Genomic DNA, 23,455 nt, shown 5'->3' with positions numbered 1-23,455 from the left:
GGTTTATCACAACATAAGCGTTTGAAAGTTATTACCTGAGTTGTCTCTACAAGGTGCTGTATAAAGCCAGACACACATTGTAAGACTCATTTTTTCTGCACTGAAAGCATTTTGTTTTTGAATTGTCTCTCTAGCCCCTTTTACACTGCCAGTTCAAGGTGGGACGCCTGTGTTACGCTTCGTCTTCTATTTAAAACACACGGAGGCGCAATGGTGGGGCAAAGTCCACACACTGGGGTGGCTTTACGCCAGCGTTGCTTGGTCCAACGTAAAATGCCAAATGACGGCAGAGCTTCTTATGGCGCTGAGATGGAACCGCAGTGCAGGGCCTTTTGTCCGTTTTCCCATTCTTGTGAATAAGAGCTCTCTGGAACACCATTAAAACAAAAAAGGGCATCAAAAGTCAACTCAGTCTCAAAGTTGGGAATGACATGCACCAAAGGGCCACGAGTTGGGAGTTGAATTTGCAGCGATGTGCGAGGACTTTGCCTCTCTGCATGGGGGGCCTGCTCTACCAACTGAAACCAATTAAACCAGCCTCCCATGGGATGAACTGATTAGATTTTTGTGGTGAAATATTACTGAGCTCTCTCAAAAAACATTTTTGGCTCAAACTCAAGAACTAATAGAAGAATTATTAAAACTTCACGCTAACATCTTACAGGAAAAAATTGTGAAGTAGATGCGATATCTGAGCAACAATGAGGCTGTTCAGACCTGGTATCAACATGTGGTTTTCGTGATCTGATCACAAGTGCACAGCCTTAACTACAGGTCTGAACACACCCACACGGATTGAAGACGCATTCAGATCCGATCACTCAGGCTAAATACGGAGGTGGTCAGGGATGCATTTATCCACATACGTCTCGTAGTGTGAAAGCACTTGTGTCCTGGGCCACATTAAGCACCACCCACGCTCTCTGTATCCGCTCTGCTCCTGGCTTATTAGCAGTCACGATCTTTCCCGTATTTTCTCGCACAGTTACCGTAAAGCAGGGCTTGACATAAGCACTGACCCGGTGGCCCGACCGTATGTTTTTCAACCTGTGAATCTCAGGAGGGCTACTATATTGTTTACACTGCGGGCTTGTGGATCTTACTGGCACACTGGGCCAGTTAAATGCTTAATCTACTGGCCCGGTGTGCCAGTAAGATCCACAAGCCCGCAGTGTAAACAATATAGTAGCCCTCCTGAGATTCACAGTCCCGATGGACGGGACTAATTACTTTCTACACAGAATGGCTACTGCTGTCAACAACACGTTACACGCTACTCGCTGCACTCGAGACAGAGCAGCTGTCATTCTAGAAAACGCTAACTGTAGTTAGCAAGCTACCGCAGACTAGTATAAGTACACACGTTTTCGTTTTTCAGATGGGCCGTTATGTGAGGTTGCAAGTGTGTGTATTCCTGTTACCAGCTGCAGCTTGTCCCGGTGCACATTAGCGATGTGGCTGCATAAACAGACCGTTCACCGAGCGGACGTGGTGCGGACTGTTAAAAAACTTTCTTTCATATGATGTTTTATATTATTATATGATAAGTCTAATAAAGGAGACTGAGCCTCCCTGTTTATTTGCATACAGAGCAGGAAAGTGAGATCTGATCACAAGTGGTCACTGAAGACGCATTCTGGGGGCTCGTTAATGCTAGGCTTGAACTGCAGGCTTAGAGCTGTCCACTTGTGTTCGGATCACCCGGGAAAGATGCGCAACACCAAATGTGAACAGGGCCAATGACTGCAGAGAAAATGATGCTATTAGGGGTGTCACTATTCTCCAAATGCCCGATTCGATTCTAGATCTTTTTTTTTTTTTTTTTTGCGTTAAGCACAGCTGGCTATGCCAGTTTTAGACTATAACTCATTTAATTTTGTAATTCTTATTTCAAAGGATGGTGTCATCAGTGATATAATCTCCATCATTAGTTTGCAGTGTACCACACTAAGGTCTTATTGTCAAATTTAAATAATTTATTATCAATATCAATGTATCAATAACTTGTTTCACAAAAAACAGTCCGTAGCAGTTGTAACAGATTAAAACTTTTCATCAGAAATAAAACGACTTTTATTTTATGAGACATCACAAGAAGTCCCCTCTCCCATTAGCGCTAGCTTAACGGCGGAGCGTTCAGCTTCAGTGAAAACAATGCAGCGTCATTCTAACTTTGTGGAGACATACTGTATATTGAAACAGATTACACTGAGATGTCTGTGCACATTATGTGAACCTGAGTGTTACTAATTTTAAATCTTCAAAAAAAGAAACTGTTTATTCCTCAAATACATCAGTTAATTAATTTTTTATATTTCCTATTAATTCCTAATAATATATTTCGCAATGTTTACGTCACAACAGATTTTCCAATTGTGGAATATCGAAGACTCACTGTGAAGTTGTGGCCTCAGCTCTGAAGTCCAACCCCTCCCATCTGAGAGAGCTGGACCTGAGTGTCAACCAGCTGCCGGATTCTGGAGTGAAGCTGTTGTGTGTTGGTCTGCAGAGTCCAAACTGCAGACTGGAGACTCTGGAGTGAGTTCACTGACTCTCTGTTTCTATTGTAGTCCTCATGTGTTTAATTAAGAACTGAACCTAACTCATGTTTATAAATAAGTTACATCTATGACCATATATAGATTCTGTGTTGTTCATATTTTCATGTTTCTTTAAACTTAATTTACTCTGCAGTCACTAAAGACTTCAGTTTGTTAAAGAAACCAGAGAAAATGTCCTCTGTCAGTTTTTAGAGTAAATGAATGTTTATGATTTTCAGTAAATGGTCACAACTGTATCCAGAATAACCTCTTAACTAATGTTTGTTTAAATGATAAAGTTTACTGGCTGAAGTAGAAATGTTTCTTTAGTTTCAGTTGGTTACAAAAATCAGGACACACTGATGTTTATTTACACATTTAAAACTTGAACACAACAAATTGATTCTTAATGAATTTTGTCTCCATATCTTTTTTCTTTATTCAGATTGAGTCGCTGCAGTTTGTCAGAGATCAGCTGTGCTTCTCTGGCCTCAGCTCTGAAGTCCAACCCCTCCCATCTGAGAGAGCTGGACCTGAGTGACAACAAGCTGCAGGATTCAGGAGTGAAGCTGCTCTCTGATTTTCTGCAGAGTCCAAACTGCAGACTGGAGACTCTGAAGTCAGATAACGTTCTTTTTCTTCTATTCTGAGTTTAATATGATGTGAAAATGACGGTGAAACTAAACTTAGACATTAGGCTGATATTATCCTGATCCACACCTGACTTTCATTAGTTTTTCTTTCTCATGTTTTTCAGATGTTAAGAAACAAATCTAAATGAAAATGACTAAATAAATGTTATCAATGTCAGCCATCAGATAATGATAGATATATTCAGTATTTGTTTTATCAACATTGTGATGAAGCTGTAAGTCATGATGCTGATACTGACTGAATAGTTCTAATTGTAGATGCTTTGATTTCAGGACTTCTCTATTAGTAACAGAATTAATACAGATTTATTCTGTTCACATTTATCCACCATTTGTCCTGATATATTTGGCATCTCTGGAAGCTTCTGGATCATGAAGTGAAATGTAAATCAGTTTCTCAGAGTTTGTATGTGTTTGGCTGCTCAACATGAGTTTGTATAGTCTGATCCACTGGTGGAGCTGGCAGAGTTGAAGAAGTGAAGTCACTAAAACTTTATTGAAGTAGCAGCAGGTTGTAGTTAATCTAAATAAGAGCTATTTCTGTTTTTGTATTTTCCAGTATTTAACCTGCATCCTGTTGGGTTCAGGTGTTTGGAGGATCCATTTTAACTTCTTCATTCTAAACCCTCTTCAGCTGTCAACAGATTCTTAGACATTAACTGATGTAATGATGTAACATTATCATTCTTTATTCAGATTGAGTGGCTGCAGTTTGTCAGAGATCAGCTCTCTGGCCTCAGCTCTGAAGTCCAACCCCTCCCATCTGAGAGAGCTGAACCTGAGTGACAACAAGCTGCAGGATTCAGGAGTGAAGCTGCTCTCTGATTTTCTGCAGAGTCCAAACTGCAGACTGGAGACTCTGAGGTCAGTTCACTGACTCTGTTACTATTGTAGACCTTGTGTTTAATTAACTACTGAACCTGACTCATGTTTATAAATAACTTGCATCATTGACCATATATAGATTCTGTGTTGTTCATATTTTCATGTTTCTTTAAACTAAATTTATTCTGCAGTCACTAAAGACTTCAGTTTGTTAAAGAAACCAGAGAAAACGTCCTCTGTCAGTTTTTAGAGTAAATAAATGTTTATGATTTTCAGTAAATGGTCACAACTGTATCCAGAATAACCTCTTAACTAATGTTTGTTTAAATGATAAAGTTTACTGGCTGAAGTAGAACTTTTTCTTTCTTCAAAAATCAGGACACATTGATGTTTATTTATACATTTAAAACTGGAACACAATACATTAGGTTTTTAATTAATTTTATCTCCATATCTTTTTTCTTTATTCAGATTGAGTCACTGCAATTTGTCAGAGATCAGCTGTGCTTCTCTGGCCTCAGCTCTGAAGTCCAACCCCTCCCATCTGAGAGAGCTGAACCTGAGTGACAACAAGCTGCAGGATCCAGGAGTGAAGCTGCTCTCTGATCTTGTGAAGAGTCCAAACTGCAGACTGGAGACTCTGAGGTCAGTTCACTGACTCTCTGTTACTATTGCAGACCTCATGTGTTTAGTTCTGTTTAGGACTAGGGGATACAATCTCTTGCTTGCTTCACGTACTTGATATGATGAGAGTGGGGACGATAATATGGGGGTTTCCAAACAGGAGCCATGGTGGTGTGTGTGTGTGTGTATGGGGGGTGATAGGCCCACAACACCTCCAGACGGCTCCAAGAGGTGTCTTTCCTCTCAATCCAGAGCCACCGACTTGCCTGTTCGGCTGCTTTGATGGCTTGGTGTTGGGCTTGGCCTCGGATTCCCATGTCCTTAAGCAACGTTGTAGCTGACTTGCCCACGAAGCCTCTGCAGCCGACTTTGACTGGGCAGACCTTGGCTTTCCAGCTCAATGTTCAGCGTCAGCTGCTAGCTCAGCATATTTAAGGCTCTTGCGTTCGTAGGCCTCCTCAACAGCATCCTCCCAGGGCACCGTAAGCTCAATGATGTAAAAGGTGTGGGAGGACCAAAGCACAAGGTCTGGTTTGAGGTTAGTAGTGGCGATCTCAGATGGAAAGCAGAGCCTTTGATTCAGATCCACCAATAATCTCCAGTCTCGTGCCGCTCCCAGCTGGTCAGTGTCGGATTTTGCTGTATAGACCGTGGTTTGCTTCTCTCCCTCGCGGACAAACTCTCCAGATCCAGATGGTCTCCAGAGCAGCTGCTCGGCACTTCAGCACCTGGTTGTGCTGCCAGGTGTTAACGGCCTTGTGTCAGGCTTGTCTTGCAGCCAACCAGAATGTGTTTCAGGTTTGCTGGAGATGGACAAACGGGGCATGTAGGGTCTTCTACCACTGATTGAGGTTCCTTGGAGATGGCAGGACATCATAGGTGGCTCGTAGAATGAAGCTGGTTTGAAATGCTTCCATGCCCCACATCTCACTCAAAGAGAACTTTCTCTTCTCAACTCCCTCCCAATTTCATCCATTGTCCTTGCTTTGCCTGAGAGACAGCCTTTGCGCACCTCATTGCTTGTTCTTGCAGACGCACCTCCTCGACCACAAGACATCAGCACTGAGATGGAGTTGCCTTGCGCCAGGTCTGCTCTCTCCAAGGCCAAGGCCTCCTCTCCCTTGGTGTACATGGCCAACGATGTCCCGGTGCTTAAGGGCTGACTTAGCGTATCGTATGGCTGCAGATGGGGTCCACTTCCTTCCAGTTGCAAGGGTGGGAGCTGTTTGGGCTACACATGGGTCACGGGATTCCGTCAGTGTCATTTCCAACCTTACTTTGGAGCACTTGTACTCCTCTGCAAGACTGGACACAGGAAGTTCCAGAATGCTTCTTCCGTACAGCCCTATGTTGCTCAAGCATCTACTCTGTCAGTTTTTAGAGTAAATGAATGTTTATGATTTTCAGTAAATGGTCACAACTGTATCCAGAATAACCTCTTAACTAATGTTTGTTTAAATGATAAAGTTTACTGACTGAAGTAGAAATGTTTCTTTAGCTTCAGTTGGTTTCAAAAATCAGGACACACTGATGTTTATTTACACATTTAAAAATTGGACACAACAAATTCGATTTTTAGTGAATTTTATCTCCATATCTTTTTTCTTTATTCAGATTGAGTCGCTGCAATTTGTCAGAGATCAGCTGTGCTTCTCTGGCCTCAGCTCTGAAGTCCAACCCCTCCCATCTGAGAGAGCTGGACCTGAGTGACAACAACCTGCAGGATTCAGGAGTGAAGCTGCTCTCGGATTTTCTGCAGAGTCCAAACTGCAGACTGGAGACTCTGAAGTCAGATAACGTTCTTTTTCTTCTATTCTGAGTTTAATATGATGTGAAAATGATGGTGAAACTAAACTTTAGACATTAGGCTGATATTATCCTGATCCACACCTGACTTTCATTAGTTTTTCTTTCTCATGTTTTTCAGATGTTAAGAAACAAATCTAAATGAAAATGACTAAATAAATGTTATCAATGTCAGCCATCAGATAATGATAGATATATTCAGTATTTGTTTTTCCAACATTGTGATGAAGCTGTAAGTCATGATGCTGATACTGACTGAATAGTTCTAATTGTAGATGCTTTGATTTCAGGACTTCTCTATTAGTAACAGAATTAATACAGATTGATTCTGTTCACATTTATCCACCATTTGTCCTGATATATTTGGCATCTCTGGAAGCTTCTGGATCATGAAGTGGATCTTAAATCAGTTTCTCAGAGTTTGTATGTGTTTGGCTGCTCAACATGAGTTTGTATAGTCTGATCCACTGGTGGAGCTGGCAGAGTTGAAGAGGTGAAGTCACTAAAACTTCGTAGAAGTAGCAGCAGGTTGTAGTTAATATAAATAAGAGCTATTTCTGTTTTTGTATTTTCCAGTATTTAACCTGCATCCTGTTGGGTTCAGGTGTTTGGAGGATCCATTTTAACTTCTTCATTCTAAACCCTCTTCAGCTGTCAACAGATTCTTAGACATTAACTGATGTAATGATGTTACATAATTATTCTTTATTCAGATTGTGGAGCTGCAGTTTGTCAGCGATCGGCTGTGCTTCTCTGGACTCAGCTCTGAAGTCCAACCCCTCCCACCTGCGCGAGCTGAACCTGAGTCTAAACAAGCTGCAGAATTCAGATGTGAAGCTGCTCTCTGATTTTCTGCAGAGTCCAAACTGCAGACTGGAGACTCTGAGGTCAGTTCACTGACTCTGTTACTATTGTAGACCTCATCTTTGCCACTTATCCCCCTCTGCAGCTACTCAGCCTAACTTACTCAAATTTGTGTTACTGAATGTGAGATCCCTATCAAACAAGACCTTCATCTGTCAGGATATTGTTAATACCAAAAAGCTTGACTTATTCTTCATCACTGAAACTTAGTTAAATCACGGTGACTCCATCCCACTGATAGAAACAGCAGCTCACTTCTTTAACCAGCCTCGGCCTTCTGGTCGAGGTGGTGGCTTAGCAGTGCTCTTCAGGAACATGTCCTGCTCTCTGGTCTCAGTGGGCCAATTTACATCATTTGAATCTCTATCCTTCAAAATGAATGGTAAACCCCCCGTGCTCTGAGTCCTGATTTACAGATACCCAAAACACCTTCATCAGTGAATTCTCTGAACTCATATTTTGCCAAATTATGACAGGGTTTTAATACTCTGTGACTTTAACATTCATGTTTGTTGTCCCTCTCACCCTCTGGTCAAAAATGTTTCACTTCTTATTGAATCATTTCATCTTGGTCAGTCTATATCTGGTCCAACACATGTCAAAAACCATACCCTGGGCCTAGTTTTATCCTCTGGTCTCTCCCCTAATAACTTTGATATGATCGATGTTAGTGTCTCAGATCATAAATCAATTGTATTCAATTGACTACCGTCTCCTTCTGCCCCTATACAAATTGCTCCTGGTTGCTCTCGTGTCCTCACCAGTACCACAGCTAGCCAGTTCTCCACTGCATTTAGAGCAGCACCATCCACTTTCCAAATTCAAAAAAATTCTTCCTAGACAAAATTGATATCAAACAGAACATCACTCCCTCTGATCGGCTTTTGGTAAATCCACTTAGGAGTCCACCAACATTTGATACCTTTCTGCCCATCTCACTCCCACAGCTTGACAAAGTCATTTCTGGCTCAAAGCCCACCAATTGCTGCCTTGATGTCATTCCTACTAAGCTGCTGAAGGAGGTTCTTGGGGAAATTGGTCCGAGTACAGTGAATATTATTAACAGCTCTTTACTATCTGGCAATGTCCCACAAACGCCATAGTTCAACTCTTATTAAAAAACCATGTCTGGATCCACGAATACCAAACAATTTCAGTCCAGTTTCAAAATGTCCTTTTCTGATTAAAGTCCTGGAGAAAGTAGTTTTCCAACAGATAATACCTTTCCTCAACAGCAATAGCATCTTTGAAAAATTTCAGTCAGGTTTTCGTGCACACCACAGCACAGAATGTGCCTTGTTGAGGGGTCACTAATGACCTCCTTGTAACAGCTGATAGTGGCCTTTCCTCAGTCTTAGTCCTGTTAGATCTCAGCGGTGGACCACACAATACTAATTGACCGTCTGCATCACTGGTTGGGGTTTCTGGACCAGCCCTCGGCTGGCCTCAATCCTACTTAACAGACAGGACTTCTAGGTTTCAGTTAACAACTCCTTCTCCACCCCTGCTAGCTTCTCATGTGGGGTTCCCCAAGGCTTGGTCCTTGGTCCCATCCTGTTTTCCCTCTATATGCTCCCATTAGGTGAAAATGTTGAGAAACGGAAATCTCATTTCACTGTTATGTAGATGACACCCAGCTTTACCTTCCCTTTCAACACACTGACCAAACTGGACCCACCACTCTTGTCAAATGTCTGGAGGATATTAAGGGATGGATGGCTAGTAACTTTTTACAACTCAATGAAAACAAAACAGAGATGATAGTGTTCAACCCACCAAACTCCACAAGCACCTTTGCCCAATCCCTCGATCATCTATACGATTACATAAAACCCTGCAAAAAAAGAACTTGGAATAACATTCAACAATAACCTGAAATTTGATAAACAAATTAACACAGTCATCAAATCTAGCTTCTTTCAGCTCAAGATCATATCCAAAATCAAGACATTCTTATCACACAGAGATCTAGAAAAAGTCATCCATGCCTTTATTTCCTCCAGACTCGACTACTGCAACTTTCTATATATTGTTATCAACCAGGCCTCTATTCACCATTAACAACTTGTTCAGAATGCTGCAGCCAGACTCCTTTGCAGATGCAAAAAAAGGGAACACATCACACCCATAGCAGCGTCCCTGCACTGGCTCCCCATTCAGTACAGAATGCTGTACAAGATTCTCCTGTTCGTATTGAAAGCCCTTCATGGCCTCATTCCGAGCTATAATACAGAACTCATATCCCCATACAGTACACAGGGTTCCCACGCGTCCTGGAAAACCTGGAAAATCTGGAAATTTAGAGACTAGTTTTCCAGTCCTGGAAACACCTGGAAATTGATTAAAATTACCAAATATCCTGGAAATAATTTATGTTGTCCTTGAAAATTTAAATTTAATTTAGCCCCACGCTCAGCACAAGTTTGCCGCCTCAACTCCGGTCAGGGATCCCAGAGCTTTCACATTCACAATCGAGTCCTGCGAGGGGTGTAAGATCGCCGCCTTTAGACGCTTTCTAACCAATTGAAAGACGATAGAAAAGTATGACACTTGAATTTTATAATCTTTTTTTTTTTCAATACATTGCTATGTCCTTTCAGGTGTAACTTGGATAGATGTAGGCTTAATGAACGACTTTGCTCCATCATTGCGCCTCTGTGCGTTTTACACAGAAGACAGAACATGACAGGTGTAATAATCCCGCCTTGAACTGGCAGTGTAAAAGGGACTTGAGACACTTCATCATGAACCCTGCATCATCCAAGTAAGGAGGAATAAAACTGGGGTTAAAAGTGTCAGTACTAGGCCTACCGGTAAATGATATGACCGTTTGAGAGCAAGTGCTGTCCCGAAAACTCCTGGAAAGGTCCTGGAAGATTATTTCTTGAAAAGAGTGGGAACCCTGAGTACAGCTGGGCCCCTCAGATCATCTGATCAAGGGCTATTAACCATCCCACGGTCACGCAGAAAACCTTTTGGGGACAGGGCCTTCTCTGCAGCCGCACCGACTCTAGAATAGCCTCCCATCACACATAAGAACAGCAGAATCTCTCGACGGCTTTAAAAAATGCCTCAAGACTCATTTTTACTCCTTGGCCTTCCCTAGCTTTTGATTATGAACATGAGTTTGCATTTTACCTTGTTTAACAAAAGCTTCAAGTTGTGTGTGCTTGCATGTGCGTGTGCGTGTTTTGTGTACTTGTGTGCATGTCTGTGAGCATGCTCATGTTTGGGTGTGCTCTCTATGTGTTTGTCCATGTATTTCAAATATTCATGTCATGTAATAATCTTTTTATGGCTCTTTTTCATTTGTTCTGTTCTAAAGTTTGTTGTTAAGCTTGCTGTAAAGCACTTTGGTACAAACCCTGTGTGTTTTAAAGTGCTCTATAAATACATTTCACTTTGACCTCATATTTAACTACTGAACCTAACTCATGTTTATAAATAAGTTACAACCATGACTGTATAGATTCTGTGTTGTTCATATTTTCATGTTTCTTTAAACTTAATTTAAATTAAAAATCCAGAGAAAACGTCCTCTGTCAGTTTTTAGAGTAAATGAATGTTTATGATTTTCAGTAAATGGTCACAACTGTATCCAGAATAACCTCTTAACTAATGTTTGTTTAAATGATAAAGTTTACTGGCTGAAGTAGAAATGTTTCTTTAGTTTCAGTTGGTTACAACAATCAGGACACACTGATGTTTATTTACACATTGAAAACTTTAAAATGCATCAAATTGTATTTTTTAATTAATTTTATCTCCATATCTTTTTTCTTTATTCAGATTGTGGAGCTGCAGTTTGTCAGAGATCAGCTGTGCTTCTCTGGCCTCAGCTCTGAAGTCCAACCCCTCCCATCTGAGAGAGCTGGACCTGAGTGACAACAAGCTGCAGGATTCAGGAGTGAAGCTGCTCTCTGATTTTCTGCAGAGTCCAAACTGCAGACTGGAGACTCTGAAGTCAGATAACGTTCTTTTTCTTCTATTCTGAGTTTAATATGATGTGAAAATGATGGTGAAACTAAACTTTAGACATTAGGCTGATATTATCCTGATCCACACCTGACTTTCATTAGTTTTTCTTTCTCATGTTTTTCAGATGGATGTTAAGAAACAAATCTAAATGAAAATGACTAAATAAATGTTATCAATGTCAGCCATCAGATAATGATAGATATATTCAGTATTTGTTTTTCCAACATTGTGATGAAGCTGTAAGTCATGATGCTGATACTGACTGAATAGTTCTAAGTGTAGATGCTTTGATTTCAGGACTTCTCTATTAGTAACAGAATTAATACAGATTTATTCTGTTCACATTTATCCACCATTTGTCCTGATATATTTGGCATCTCTGGAAGCTTCTGGATCATGAAGTGAAATGTAAATCAGTTTCTCAGAGTTTTTATGTGTTTGGCTGCTCAACATGAGTTTGTATAGTCTGATCCACTGGTGGAGCTGGCAGAGTTGAAGAGGTGAAGTCACTAAAACTTTATTGAAGTAGCAGCAGGTTGTAGTTAATATAAATAAGAGCTATTTCTGTTTTTGTATGTTCCAGTATTTAACCTGCATCCTGTTGGGTTCAGGTGTTTGGAGGATCCATTTTAACTTCTTCATTCTAAACCCTCTTCAGCTGTCAACAGATTCTTAGACATTAACTGATGTAACGATGTAACATTATCATTCTTTATTCAGATTGTGGAGCTGCAGTTTGTCAGCGATCAGCTGTGCTTCTCTGGCCTCAGCTCTGAAGTCCAACCCCTCCCACCTGATAAAGCTGGACCTGAGTCTAAACAAGCTGCAGAATTCAGATGTGAAGCTGCTCTCTGATTTCCTGCAGAGTCCAAACTGCAGACTGGAGACTCTGAGGTCAGTTCACTGACTCTGTTACTATTGTAGACCTCATCTTTGCCACTTATCCCCCTTTGCAGCTACTCAGCCTAACTTACTCAAATTTGTGTTACTGAATGTGAGATCCCTATCAAACAAGACCATCATCAGGATATTGTTAATACCAAAAAGCTTGACTTATTCTTCATCACTGAAACTAAGTTAAATCACGGTGACTCCATCCCACTAATAGAAACAGCACCTCACTTCTTTAACCAGCCTCGGCCTTCTGGTCGAGGTGGTGGCTTAGCAGTGCTCTTCAGGAACATGTCCTGCTCTCTGGTCTCAGTGGGCCAATTTACATCATTTGAATCTCTATCCTTCAAAATTAATGGTAAACCCCCCGTGCTCTGAGTCCTGATTTACAGACACCCAAAACACCTTCATCAGTGAATTCTCTGAACTCATATTTTGCCAAATTATGACAGGGTTTTAATACTCTGTGACTTTAACATTCATGTTTGTTGTCCCTCTCACCCTCTGGTCAAAAATGCTCGACTTCTTATTGAATCATTTCATCTTGGTCAGTCTATATCTGGTCCAACACATGTCAAAAACCACACCCTGGGCCTAGTTTTATCCTCTGGTCTCTCCCCTAATAACTTTGATATGATTGATGTTAGTGTCTCAGATCATAAAGCAATTGTATTCGATTGACTACCATCTCCTTCTGCCCCTATACAAATTGCTCCTGGTTGCTCTCGTGTCCTCACCAGTACCACAGCTAGCCAGTTATTCACTGTTTTTAGAGCAGCACCATCCACTTGCCAAATTCAAACAAATTCTTCCTAGACAAAATTGATATCAAACAGAACATCACTCCCTCTGATCGGCTTTTGGTAAATCCACTTAGGAGTCCACCAACATTTGATACCTTTCTGCCCATCTCACTCCCACAGCTTGACAAAGTCATTTCTGGCTCAAAGCCCACCAATTGCTGCCTTGATATCATTCCTACTAAGCTGCTGAAGGAGGTTCTTGGGGAAATTGATCCGAGCATAGTGAATATTATTAACAGCTCTTTACTATCTGGAAATGTCCCACAAACGCCATAGTTCAACTCTTATTAAAAAAACCATGTCTGGATCCACGAATACCAAACAATTTCAGACCAGTTTCAAAATGTCCTTTTCTGATTAAAGTCCTGGAGAAAGTAGTTTTCCAACAGATAATACCTTTCCTCAACAGCAATAGCATCTTTGAAAAATTTCAGTCAGGTTTTCGTGCACACCACAGCACAGAATGTGCCTTGTTGAGGGTCACTACTGACCTCCTTGTAACAGCTGATAGTGGCCTTTCCTCAGTCTTAGTCCTGTTAGATCTCAGCGGTGGACCACACAATACTAATTGACCGTCTGCATCACTGGTTGGGGTCTCTGGACCAGCCCTCGACTGGCCTCAATCCTACTTAACAGACAGGACTTCTAGGTTGCAGTTAACAACTCCTTCTCCACCCCTGCTAGCTTCTCATGTGGGGTTCCCCAAGGCTTGGTCCTTGGTCCCCTCCTGTTTTCCCTCTATATGCTCCCATTAGGTGAAATTGTTGAGAAACTGAAATCTCATTTCACTGTTATGTAGATGACACCCAGCTTTACCTTCCCATTCAACACACTGACCAAACTGGACCCACCGCTCTTGCCAAATGTCCGGAGGATATTAAGGGATGGATGGCTAGTAACTTTTTACAACTCAATGAAAACAAAACAGAGATGATCGTGTTCAACCCACCAAACTCCACAAGCACCATTGCCCAATCCCTCGATCATCTATACAATTACATAAAACCCTGCAAAAAAAACCTTGGAATAACATTCAACAATAACCTGAAATATGATAAACAGATTAACACAGTCATCAAATCTAGCTTCTTTCAGCTCAAGATCATGTCCAAAATCAAGACATTCTTATCACGCAAAGATCTAGAAAAAGTCATCCATGCCTTAATTTCCTCCAGACTCGACTACTGCAACTTTCTATATATTGTTATCAGCCAGGCCTCTATTCACCATTAACAACTTGTTCAGAATGCCGCAGCCAGACTCCTTTGCAGATGCAAAAAAAGGGAACACATCACACCCATAGCAGCGTCCCTGCACTGGCTCCCCATTCAGTACAGAATGCTGTACAAGATTCTCCTGTTCGTATTGAAAGCCCTTCATGGCCTCACTCCGAGCTATAATACAGAACTCATATCCCCATACAGTTCAGCTAGGCCCCTCAGATCATCTGATCAAGGGCTATTAACCATCCCGCAATCATGCCGAAAACCTTTTGGGGACAGGGCCTTCTCTGCAGCCGCACCGACTCTAGAATAGCCTCCCATCACGCATAAGAACAGCCGAATCTCTCGACGGCTTTAAAAAATGCCTCAAGACTCATTTTTACTCCTTGGCCTTCCCTAGCTTTTGATTATGAACATGAGTTTGCATTTTACCTTGTTTAACAAAAGCTTCAAGTTGTGTGTGCTTGCATGTGCGTGTGCGTGTGCGAGTGCGTGTTTTGTGTACTTGTGTGCATGTCTGTAAGCATGCTCATGTTTGGGTGTGCTCTCTATGTATTTGTCCATGTATTTCAAATATTCATGTCATGTAATAATCTTTTTATGGCTCTTTTTCATTTGTTCTGTTCTAAAGTTTGTTGTTAAGCTTGCTGTAAAGCACTTTGGTACAAACCCTGTGTGTTTTAAAGCGCTCTATAAATACATTTCACATTGACCTCATATTTAACTACTGAACCTAACTCATGTTTATAAATAAGTTACAACCATGACTGTATAGATTCTGTGTTGTTCATATTTTCATGTTTCTTTAAACTAAATTTAAATTAAAAATCCAGAGAAAACGTCCTCTGTCAGTTTTTAGAGTAAATGAATGTTTATGATTTTCAGTAAATGGTCACAACTGTATCCAGAATAACCTCTTAACTAATGTTTGTTTAAATGATAAAGTTTACTGGCTGAAGTAGAAATGTTTCTTTAGTTTCAGTTGGTTACAACAATCAGGACATATTGATGTTTATTTACACATTGAAAACTTTAAAATGCATCAAATTGTATTTTTAATGACTTTTATCTCCATATCTTTTTTCTTTATTCAGATTGTGGAGCTGCAGTTTGTCAGAGATCAGCTGTGCTTCTCTGGCCTCAGCTCTGAAGTCCAACCCCTCCCATCTGAGAGAGCTGGACCTGAGTCTCAACAACCTGCAGGATTCAGGAGTGAAGCTGCTCTCTGATTTTCTGCAGAGTCCAAACTGCAGACTGGAGACTCTGAAGTCAGATAACGTTCTTTTTCTTCTATTCTGAGTTTAATATGATGTGAAAATGATGGTGAAACTAAACTTTAGACATTAGGCTGATATTATCCTGATCCACACCTGACTTTCATTAGTTTTTCTTTCTCATGTTTTTCAGATGTTAAGAAACAAATCTAAATGAAAATGACTAAATAAATGTTATCAATGTCAGCCATCAGATAATGATAGATATATTCAGTATTTGTTTTATCAACATTGTGATGAAGCTGTAAGTCATGATGCTGATACTGACTGAATAGTTCTAATTGTAGATGCTTTGATTTCAGGACTTCTCTATTAGTAACAGAATTAATACAGATTTATTCTGTTCACATTTATCCACCATTTGTCCTGATATATTTGGCATCTCTGGAAGCTTCTGGATCATGAAGTGGATCTTAAATCAGTTTCTCAGAGTTTGTATGTGTTTGGCTGCTCAACATGAGTTTGTATAGTCTGATCCACTGGTGGAGCTGGCAGAGTTGAAGAGGTGAAGTCACTAAAACTTTATTGAAGTAGCAGCAGGTTGTAGTTAATATAAATAACAGCTATTTCTGTTTTTGTAATTTCCAGTATTTAACCTGCATCCTGTTGGGTTCAGGTGTTTGGAGGATCCATTTTAACTTCTTCATTCTAAACCCTCTTCAGCTGTCAACAGATACTTAGACATTAACTGATGTAACATTATCATTCTTTATTCAGATTACATGGCTGCAGTTTGTCAGAGATCAGCTGTGCTTCTCTGGCCTCAGCCCTGAAGTCCAACCCCTCCCACCTGAGAGAGCTGAACCTGAGTGACAACAAGCTGCAGGATTCAGGAGTGAAGCTGCTCTCTGATATTCTGCAGAGTCCAAACTGCAGACTGGAGACTCTGAGGTCAGTTCATTGACTCCCTGTTACTATTGTAGACCTCACTAACTACTGAACCTAACTCATGTTTATAAAAAACTTACATCAATGACTGTATAGATTCTGTGTTGTTCATATGTTCACGTTTCTTTAAACTAAATTTATTCTGCAGTCACTAAAGACTTCAGTTTGTTAAAGAAACCAGAGAAAACGTCCTCTGCCAGTTTTTAGAGTAAATGAATGTTTATGATTTTCAGTAAATGGTCACAACTGTATCCAGAATAACCTCTTAACTAATGTTTGTTTAAATGATAAAGTTTACTGGCTGAAGTAGAAATGTTTCTTTAGTTTCAGTTGGTTACAAAAATGTTTATTTACACATTTAAAGCTTGAACACAACAGATTGGATTTTAAATGAATTTTATCTCCATATCTTTTTTCTTTATTCAGATTGAGGAGCTGCAGTTTGTCAGAGATCAGCTGTGCTTATCTGGCCTCAGCTCTGAAGTCCAACCCCTCCCATCTGAGAGAGCTGGACCTGAGTTTCAACAACCTGCAGGATTCAGGAGTGAAGCTGCTCTCTGATTTTCTGCAGAGTCCAAACTGCAGACTGGCGACTCTAAGGTCAGTAGACAGTTGGAGTCAGTCCATGGTGGTTTGGGCACCATAAAACTAAACAGTATCAAAGCAAAGTTTAAGTGTTTCTGGTAAACCTCCTCAACCCTCCCTCCCAGTGTCTGCATCCCTTAATGAAGCTGTCAGAGAAGAACGGTGATGGGCTTCAGGATTGAGCAGAAAGATAATGAAAGTACTATTGATGAGTACAGAAAATAAAGTTGGATTAGAGCTGACCGCATTACAAGATGTAGTAAAACAGACTGTCAGATCTTACCTATTTTTACCCCCATCTGAACACCAAAGAATTGATCAGATGGTCCACTTTAGTATCAGTCTGACTGAAGCCTGGAAATCAATCACTTTAATAATTTTATGGCCATGTTTCCTGAAAGATCCGTACAAACACAGAAGTTGTATATTTTATTTTTTTTTTTTGCTGACCTTGTTTGATTGATCAGTACACTGGGACATCACTGGTGGGTGTGGTTAAGAGTTAATAGTGAAAAAGACGTGAGAAAGTATTTAAGACACTGCTGCTCAGCCTGGTGAGAAGTTACTCTCAAACATCTGTTAGCTTTGTGCTAATATTCCCAATAGAAGATCAGAAAAGATAAATAAATAAGAAACTACTGCTTTCTAATGTAAAAGCTGTTAAGTCAAAAAAAGTCAAGTTAAAGTTTATTATAGCCCAATATCACAAAGTTTGCCTCAAAGGGCTGTACATATCATAAAAACAAGTCAAAGAGTGAGAAAATATATGTGAGAACAATGGTTATATATTTAGGGTAGAATAAGTGAGGTTATAGGCTGATGCAAAAAGATGTGTATAGTTTACTCTTAGAGGAGTCTACTGAGCTAGCCTCTTGAATTTTGGTATGAAGGAATGCTTGGTATGAGAAGACCCTACCGCCTACTGATTTATTTATTTTTGGAATTTTCAGGAGGCCAGCATTTTCAGCTCGTAGAGCCCTAGCTGGTATAGAAGAAGTGACTAGGGGTGATCGTTAGAATGGTTCAGGTCCTTGATATATTTTAGAAGTTAAAAGTAGAATCTTAAAGTCAGATCTTGTATATAAAGGGAGCCAATGAAATGATATAAGAACAGGGGTAACATATCCTGGCAGCAATGTTTTGTACAAGTTGTAGTTTTCCAATAGTGGAATTAGGTAGGCCAGAGAAAAGTGAATTGCAATAGTCAAGCCTAGATGAGACAAATGCATGAACAAGTGTTTCAGCATCAGCCATTGAGAGGAAGTGGCGAATGTTGGCAGTGTTTGGTAGGTGGAAATATGCATTCTTTGTAATATGGTTGATATGTTCTTCAAATGAAGTTGGGATCAAATAAGACACCAAGATTTGTAACGCAGGAGCTTCGTGAAATTGTGGAACCAGCTATGTTCATGGTGAGATTACAGAATGTGTTTCTTATGTGCTTTGGACTAAGAATTAGCATCTCAGTTTTGTCAGTATTTAAAAGAAGGAAGTTATTGTTTAATGTCCAGTATACAGTCCTTAGATTTCACCAGCTGATGACAGGCGTCAGGCTTAATGGAAATGTCTAGCTGAGTATCGTCAGCATACAAATGAGAACCTAGTTTGTATTCATTGATCAGTGAACTAAGGGGCAACATATAAATGGAGAAGAGAATAGGACCAAGCACAGATCCCTGAGGTACGCCATATTCTCGTGGTCTGATAAATGATTGTTATGTATAACAAAGTGAGATCTGTCGTAAGTATGACCTAAACCAAGAGAGCGCAGTTTCAATGATACCTACGTAGCTTTCTAGGCTATGTAATGGAATGTGGTGATTAACCGTATCGTCTAAGAGTGACAGTATTGAAGCTGAGTCAGAATCTGAAGCAAGAAGTAAGTCGTTTACTCCGTTATTGTTTGCGCAGTTTCTGTGCTGTGAAATGTTTTGAAGCCAGATTGATGATGATCTTATAGGATGTTGGTCTATGAGTTGCTGAGCCACTGCTTTTACAACGTTACAACAGTAAATGCATGACTGAACTGTTTCTGACATAATGATGCTTTCAGGGACTCTCCCTTTTCCTTCTTGCTGCAATTCTCCAGTGTGTTAACATAAACATGCTAGGCTACAAAATCACTCCACTTCTGTCTTCATACTGGATGCTCTACATTACTGGCTAACGGCTGATAGTCTGAGTATAAACACCGTCTTTTCCTCTCATCAGGTGGAAGGAGTGATATCTGTCACTGGTTCTGTCGAGAGAGGATCAGCTGATGATCCAGGGCGGTTTAAGCAGCAGCTTGTGTGTGGAGACTCTGACTGGGCCGTGTTACTGAGAGGAAGAGTGGAGAGGAGAGCTTCATCCTTTTATTTTTATTGTTTTATTACCACTTATTTCTAAATAACAGTAGAGGTTGATATATGTTGAACTATAACTCTCTGAAGTTCTGGTTAGTAGTAGTAGTAGTAAGTAGTCGACACTAGTAATCACTAGCTTTTAAATGTGTTAGTCATGATCAAAACAATTATTAATAGTCTTAATTTATGCTGACAAACAAATTTAAAAAGTATTAGATTTAGTTTGATCCTGCTAGTTTTCACATTATTATATGTATTGTACGTATTATATATTTTTATTTTTATTCTTATTGCCTATTTTCTTTATCTTATTCTATTTTCTTGTTTTTATTCTAGTTCTGTGTTAATTGTTCTGCACCAAAATCACCAAAACAAATTCCTTGTATGTGCAAATCTACTTGGCAATAAACCCAGATTCTGATTCAGTTGGTTCATAAGTCTCAAGCATATCCGAAATGTAATTGGCCGCTTATACACAAGCGGTGAGACTTTGAAATCAACTCTGAGTAACGGGTAGCCAGGGAAAGGATGTTAAAACTGGAGTCATGTGTTCGTATATCCAAGTGTTGATCGGGACTCTTGAAGCAGCATTTTGAATACGTTGAACAGCTTGTTTTGAAAGCCCTGTGAACAGACCGTCGCAGTAATCTAATCTGCTGGAAATAAAGGCATGTTTAAGTCTCTCAAGGTCTTGTTTTGTCATTATTCCTCTGACTCTAGTAATGTTTTTTAAATGTTAAAAAGCAGAAGAAGTTATGGATTTAATGTGGCTGTGGAAATTTAAATCAGAGTCTGGGATAACACCCAGGTTTCTCGCTTGACTCTTGGATATAAGAGAGAGGGACTGAAGGTGAGAGCTGACGCAGTGTCTTTCTGTCTGTGGCCCGGACAGTTATGTCGGTCTTATCTCTGTTAAGTTGGCGAGAGTATTTCCACATTTACTCAACAACTTTGGTTACAGGTTACATTCAGATAAAAATCAACCCAGTGTGCTAACACAAACTTGTTTTATATTATTGCACTTGGCGTATACCCACAAAGAATAATAAACTGTATCTGTGATGTTGTAAATGTGTGTTATTATAACTGACCAAAACAATCAATCTATAATCTACATTTAAAGTGATTTACTTATATCAGGATATTTGTAAAGGAGTCGATATTTCATTTCCACCTGCAAACATGCTGTAAGCTACAAACAGCAAATTTAATTTCACATGTTCTCGCTCCCTGACATTAAAAAAGAGAAAACATTTCACAAAACGAAAAAACATTTCACTCGCTGCAAACAGACTGTAGAAGTAATGGACGCAGCCGAAATATGGCTGCTGCCATGCTGGTTTACTGGAGCCTGAAGAGACCAAATTTGGATGAGAGGGTGGAGCTGCAGAAAAGCAAGTGGTTGAAAAATGCCATGTTAGCAGAGCTGTCTGTACCTGTGGCTGACCAATTGGCTTGTGAATGAGCTAGTTTAACTTAGTGTTTCCCACAGAGGATGTTTTATTAGTTGTGGTGACTGACTGTAGTTGTTTAGTTATCAGACTAAAGAAGGAGCGGACTCGCCGCTAGCTTGCCCGGTGGGACAGCGGGAGGTAAACGACACATAATGGGAAACTCTGAACAGGTCTTATCATCACTACTAACAAACCAGGTATGGCAAGCACAGTATACCTGCTACTTAGTGCTCAAAATAATTCAATACAATATAGAATTTAAGTCACTGAAAAGCTGGAGCTCAGATTTCTTGCATGGCCAGAAAGTTCCATAAGAGACAGATTATTTGTCCAAACTTTGAATGAAAAAATCCCCAAAAGGCTCCAACAACACAAACAAGCTAAGCTAAGTTCAGTGACTGTGTGTCTGCGTTGATGTCTAGCAGCTCCCACCTGTCACTCAAGTGACTCAGTCCCTATGATTTAAGGCTTAATATAATTAAAACAGGTGTGTTACAAAACAAATTCACCCCCTTGTACAGTCTTGAACTGTAAAATTAGCTATTTATAACAAAACCGTTTTTTGGACCAGGCTGTAAACATGTAAACATTTTCCCATCTGCTGTAATTTTATCTCTTGGTTTCTGGAGCCAGGCTCAAGTGGCCACAAGAGAAACTGCAGTTTTTTTGCATTTCCGCACTGACTTCATTTCTCAATCGGTGGTTGCCGCTTGGCTGCAAAAACGTTTCAGAATACGGAAAGGGCAGGACTATACTACGTGTTCGTGATTGGACGGAACTTGTGTCAAGGCAAACGAGGCAAAAGTGACATATTGTTTCTGGGTTCCGTTTCACAAAGCAGGTTCAACAAACTCTGAGTCTAACCCTGAACTCTGAGTTGATCTACTCTGAGATAGGAAACTCTGAGTCTTCGGTTCCAGAACAGCTGATCAGAGTTAGTTCAATCAACTCTGAATAGGATTAGCCGGAGTTAAGTGCGTGCACGCTGACTATAAAAAGCCAGCATTAATGGAGCCCCGATACCACGATTCACCATGGCAACGGTACACAATAAGAGGTCCTCCTACTTCACACCAATGGAGCTCGAAATACTCATGCGGACGTATGGCGTACACGAACATGTATTTCGCAAGAGAAGTAACACGACTGCAGCTGCAAGAGAGAGAGAAGCGGCGTGGGAAGAAATCGCTGCTCGAGTGAACGCATAAGTTTGAATTGGTGTATTCATTAAATATTTAATCACGGAATAGAAGCTAAAATTTATATTCATTTAGGTGCAATCCAGTGGGACCAAAACGCACATGGAAGCAGCTAAAAATGAAGTATAAGAACATCATTCAATCAGGTAAGCCTAAGGAAAAATGGGCTCATGTCTGAACCTCACTTCAATCATATTTAAAATATTAAAGTAAATATCATTCAGTGGCAGTTTTTGTGCCGCTTTATCCCTAACATGATGCTGATTTCACATACATTTCATTGATTAGGCCTCAATACATTTAAGTTCTGCTCAGCCAACAGAAAGAAGGCAGAGGCCCGCAAAACGGGTGGAGGACCAGCACCACCACCTCTGATGGCAGAGGAGCTGGCCCTGAGCCAGAACACGGGGAGGCCAGTGGCAGAGGGAATCCCTGGGGGGAGCTCATCTGAGCCTGTCACCCCCCAGGACACAAGTGCCTTCATAAGATGTAAGAAATAAAGAGTACGGACTAAACCTGCAGTGTATGTAAAGTGTTATGACATTATTTTTGTTGTGATTTGTCACTATAGGAATAAAAATTAATTGATTGATGTAATAGCCATGGCCATTTGTCCTAACAGATTCTGATGGGGTTCTCTGCCTTGTCGAGCCCCATCCAACGACAGAACACCTTGCAGCTGTAAGTAGGCTACTCAATACTCCAGAGATGACCAAATAGTGTAAAGTGTGCTAAAACCTAATGCTCATCTAAACAGGAAGAACCTCAGGAAGACGATGAAGAGACCCTCTCTGCTGACACACAGAGGCCTACAGAGGTAACATGTTAAAATGATATGTCACTGATATCTGGCGTTATCTTCCCATTCACTGCTCTTTAAGTTCTTGTGTGGAATATTGTGGCATGTAGCCTACATTAAAGTATGAACATACATTCTTATCCTTTTTAACAGAGCATGGCTGGGCAGCAGGAGGAGGGTCCATCAACAGCACAGTTGAACACAGTGAGTCACTAAATGCCAGAGGTGAATTCTGCATGAACTGCAGGATTCAATGTCATCCTTATGTATTCCCAGTTACCTGTAAAGGAACTGTACAGGAGACATCTTTAAAAACAAACAGAAAAAACCAACAAAGAAATGGTGTTCCTGGACCTCCAGATTAAAAGGTCAGCGCTGGAGATCAAATATTGCAACACAAGTTAGAGGTGGGTGCATAGTCACAGGTGAATTGTGTTATTTTATTTTTTAAATATTGTTCCAGTAATTAACGTCTGCTTTTGTATTTTTAGGAAATAAAGAGGACCAAATAAAATGTGACTCATTTGTCTTATTTGAGTGCTCTCGGCAGTGGTGGTGGAAAATCTACAAAACATGACGTTGACACAGATTTATCTTTTGATTATTTTATTATAACTATAAAAGACTTTTGCAAAGGGTCAGAGCAGAACAGAGAGGCAACCAAAGAGAGCCCAATGATAAAGAAATGAGTGAATACACAGGCA

The 23,455-nt window shown here is 40.3% G+C and overlaps 1 protein-coding gene across 1 annotated transcript; it reads left to right on the top strand.

The window, feature by feature from the left end:
• Nucleotides 1–701: 701 nt before the first annotated feature.
• LOC138610024 (ribonuclease inhibitor-like) lies at nucleotides 702–19,986 on the top strand. Its single transcript, XM_069682724.1, has 8 exons — nucleotides 702–720; nucleotides 2,415–2,538; nucleotides 7,162–7,335; nucleotides 12,011–12,184; nucleotides 15,308–15,475; nucleotides 16,199–16,372; nucleotides 16,796–16,969; nucleotides 19,166–19,986. The coding sequence occupies exons 1-8, from the start codon at nucleotides 702–704 to the stop codon at nucleotides 19,176–19,178; spliced, it is 1,020 nt and encodes a 339-aa protein (XP_069538825.1). The 3' UTR covers nucleotides 19,179–19,986.
• Nucleotides 19,987–23,455: the final 3,469 nt, after the last annotated feature.

Source organism: Semicossyphus pulcher, unplaced genomic scaffold (assembly GCF_022749685.1).
Source record: "Semicossyphus pulcher isolate SPU_LCO1_2020_fin unplaced genomic scaffold, fSemPul1.0.p SCAF_6, whole genome shotgun sequence".
In the NCBI taxonomy this organism is placed as follows: domain Eukaryota; kingdom Metazoa; phylum Chordata; class Actinopteri; order Labriformes; family Labridae; genus Semicossyphus; species Semicossyphus pulcher.
The sequence above is the reverse complement of the archived record's forward strand: the minus strand, read 5'-3'. Positions and strand labels throughout refer to the sequence as shown.

What these genes read in the sequence shown, in the direction of transcription:
- LOC138610024 (XM_069682724.1), top strand. An exon ending in TGCAGACTGGAGACTCTGAA is followed by an intron (nt 15,476 to 16,198) that starts GTCAGATAACGT and finishes TTCTTTATTCAG; the next exon opens with ATTACATGGCTGCAGTTTGT. An exon ending in TGCAGACTGGAGACTCTGAG is followed by an intron (nt 16,373 to 16,795) that starts GTCAGTTCATTG and finishes TTCTTTATTCAG; the next exon opens with ATTGAGGAGCTGCAGTTTGT.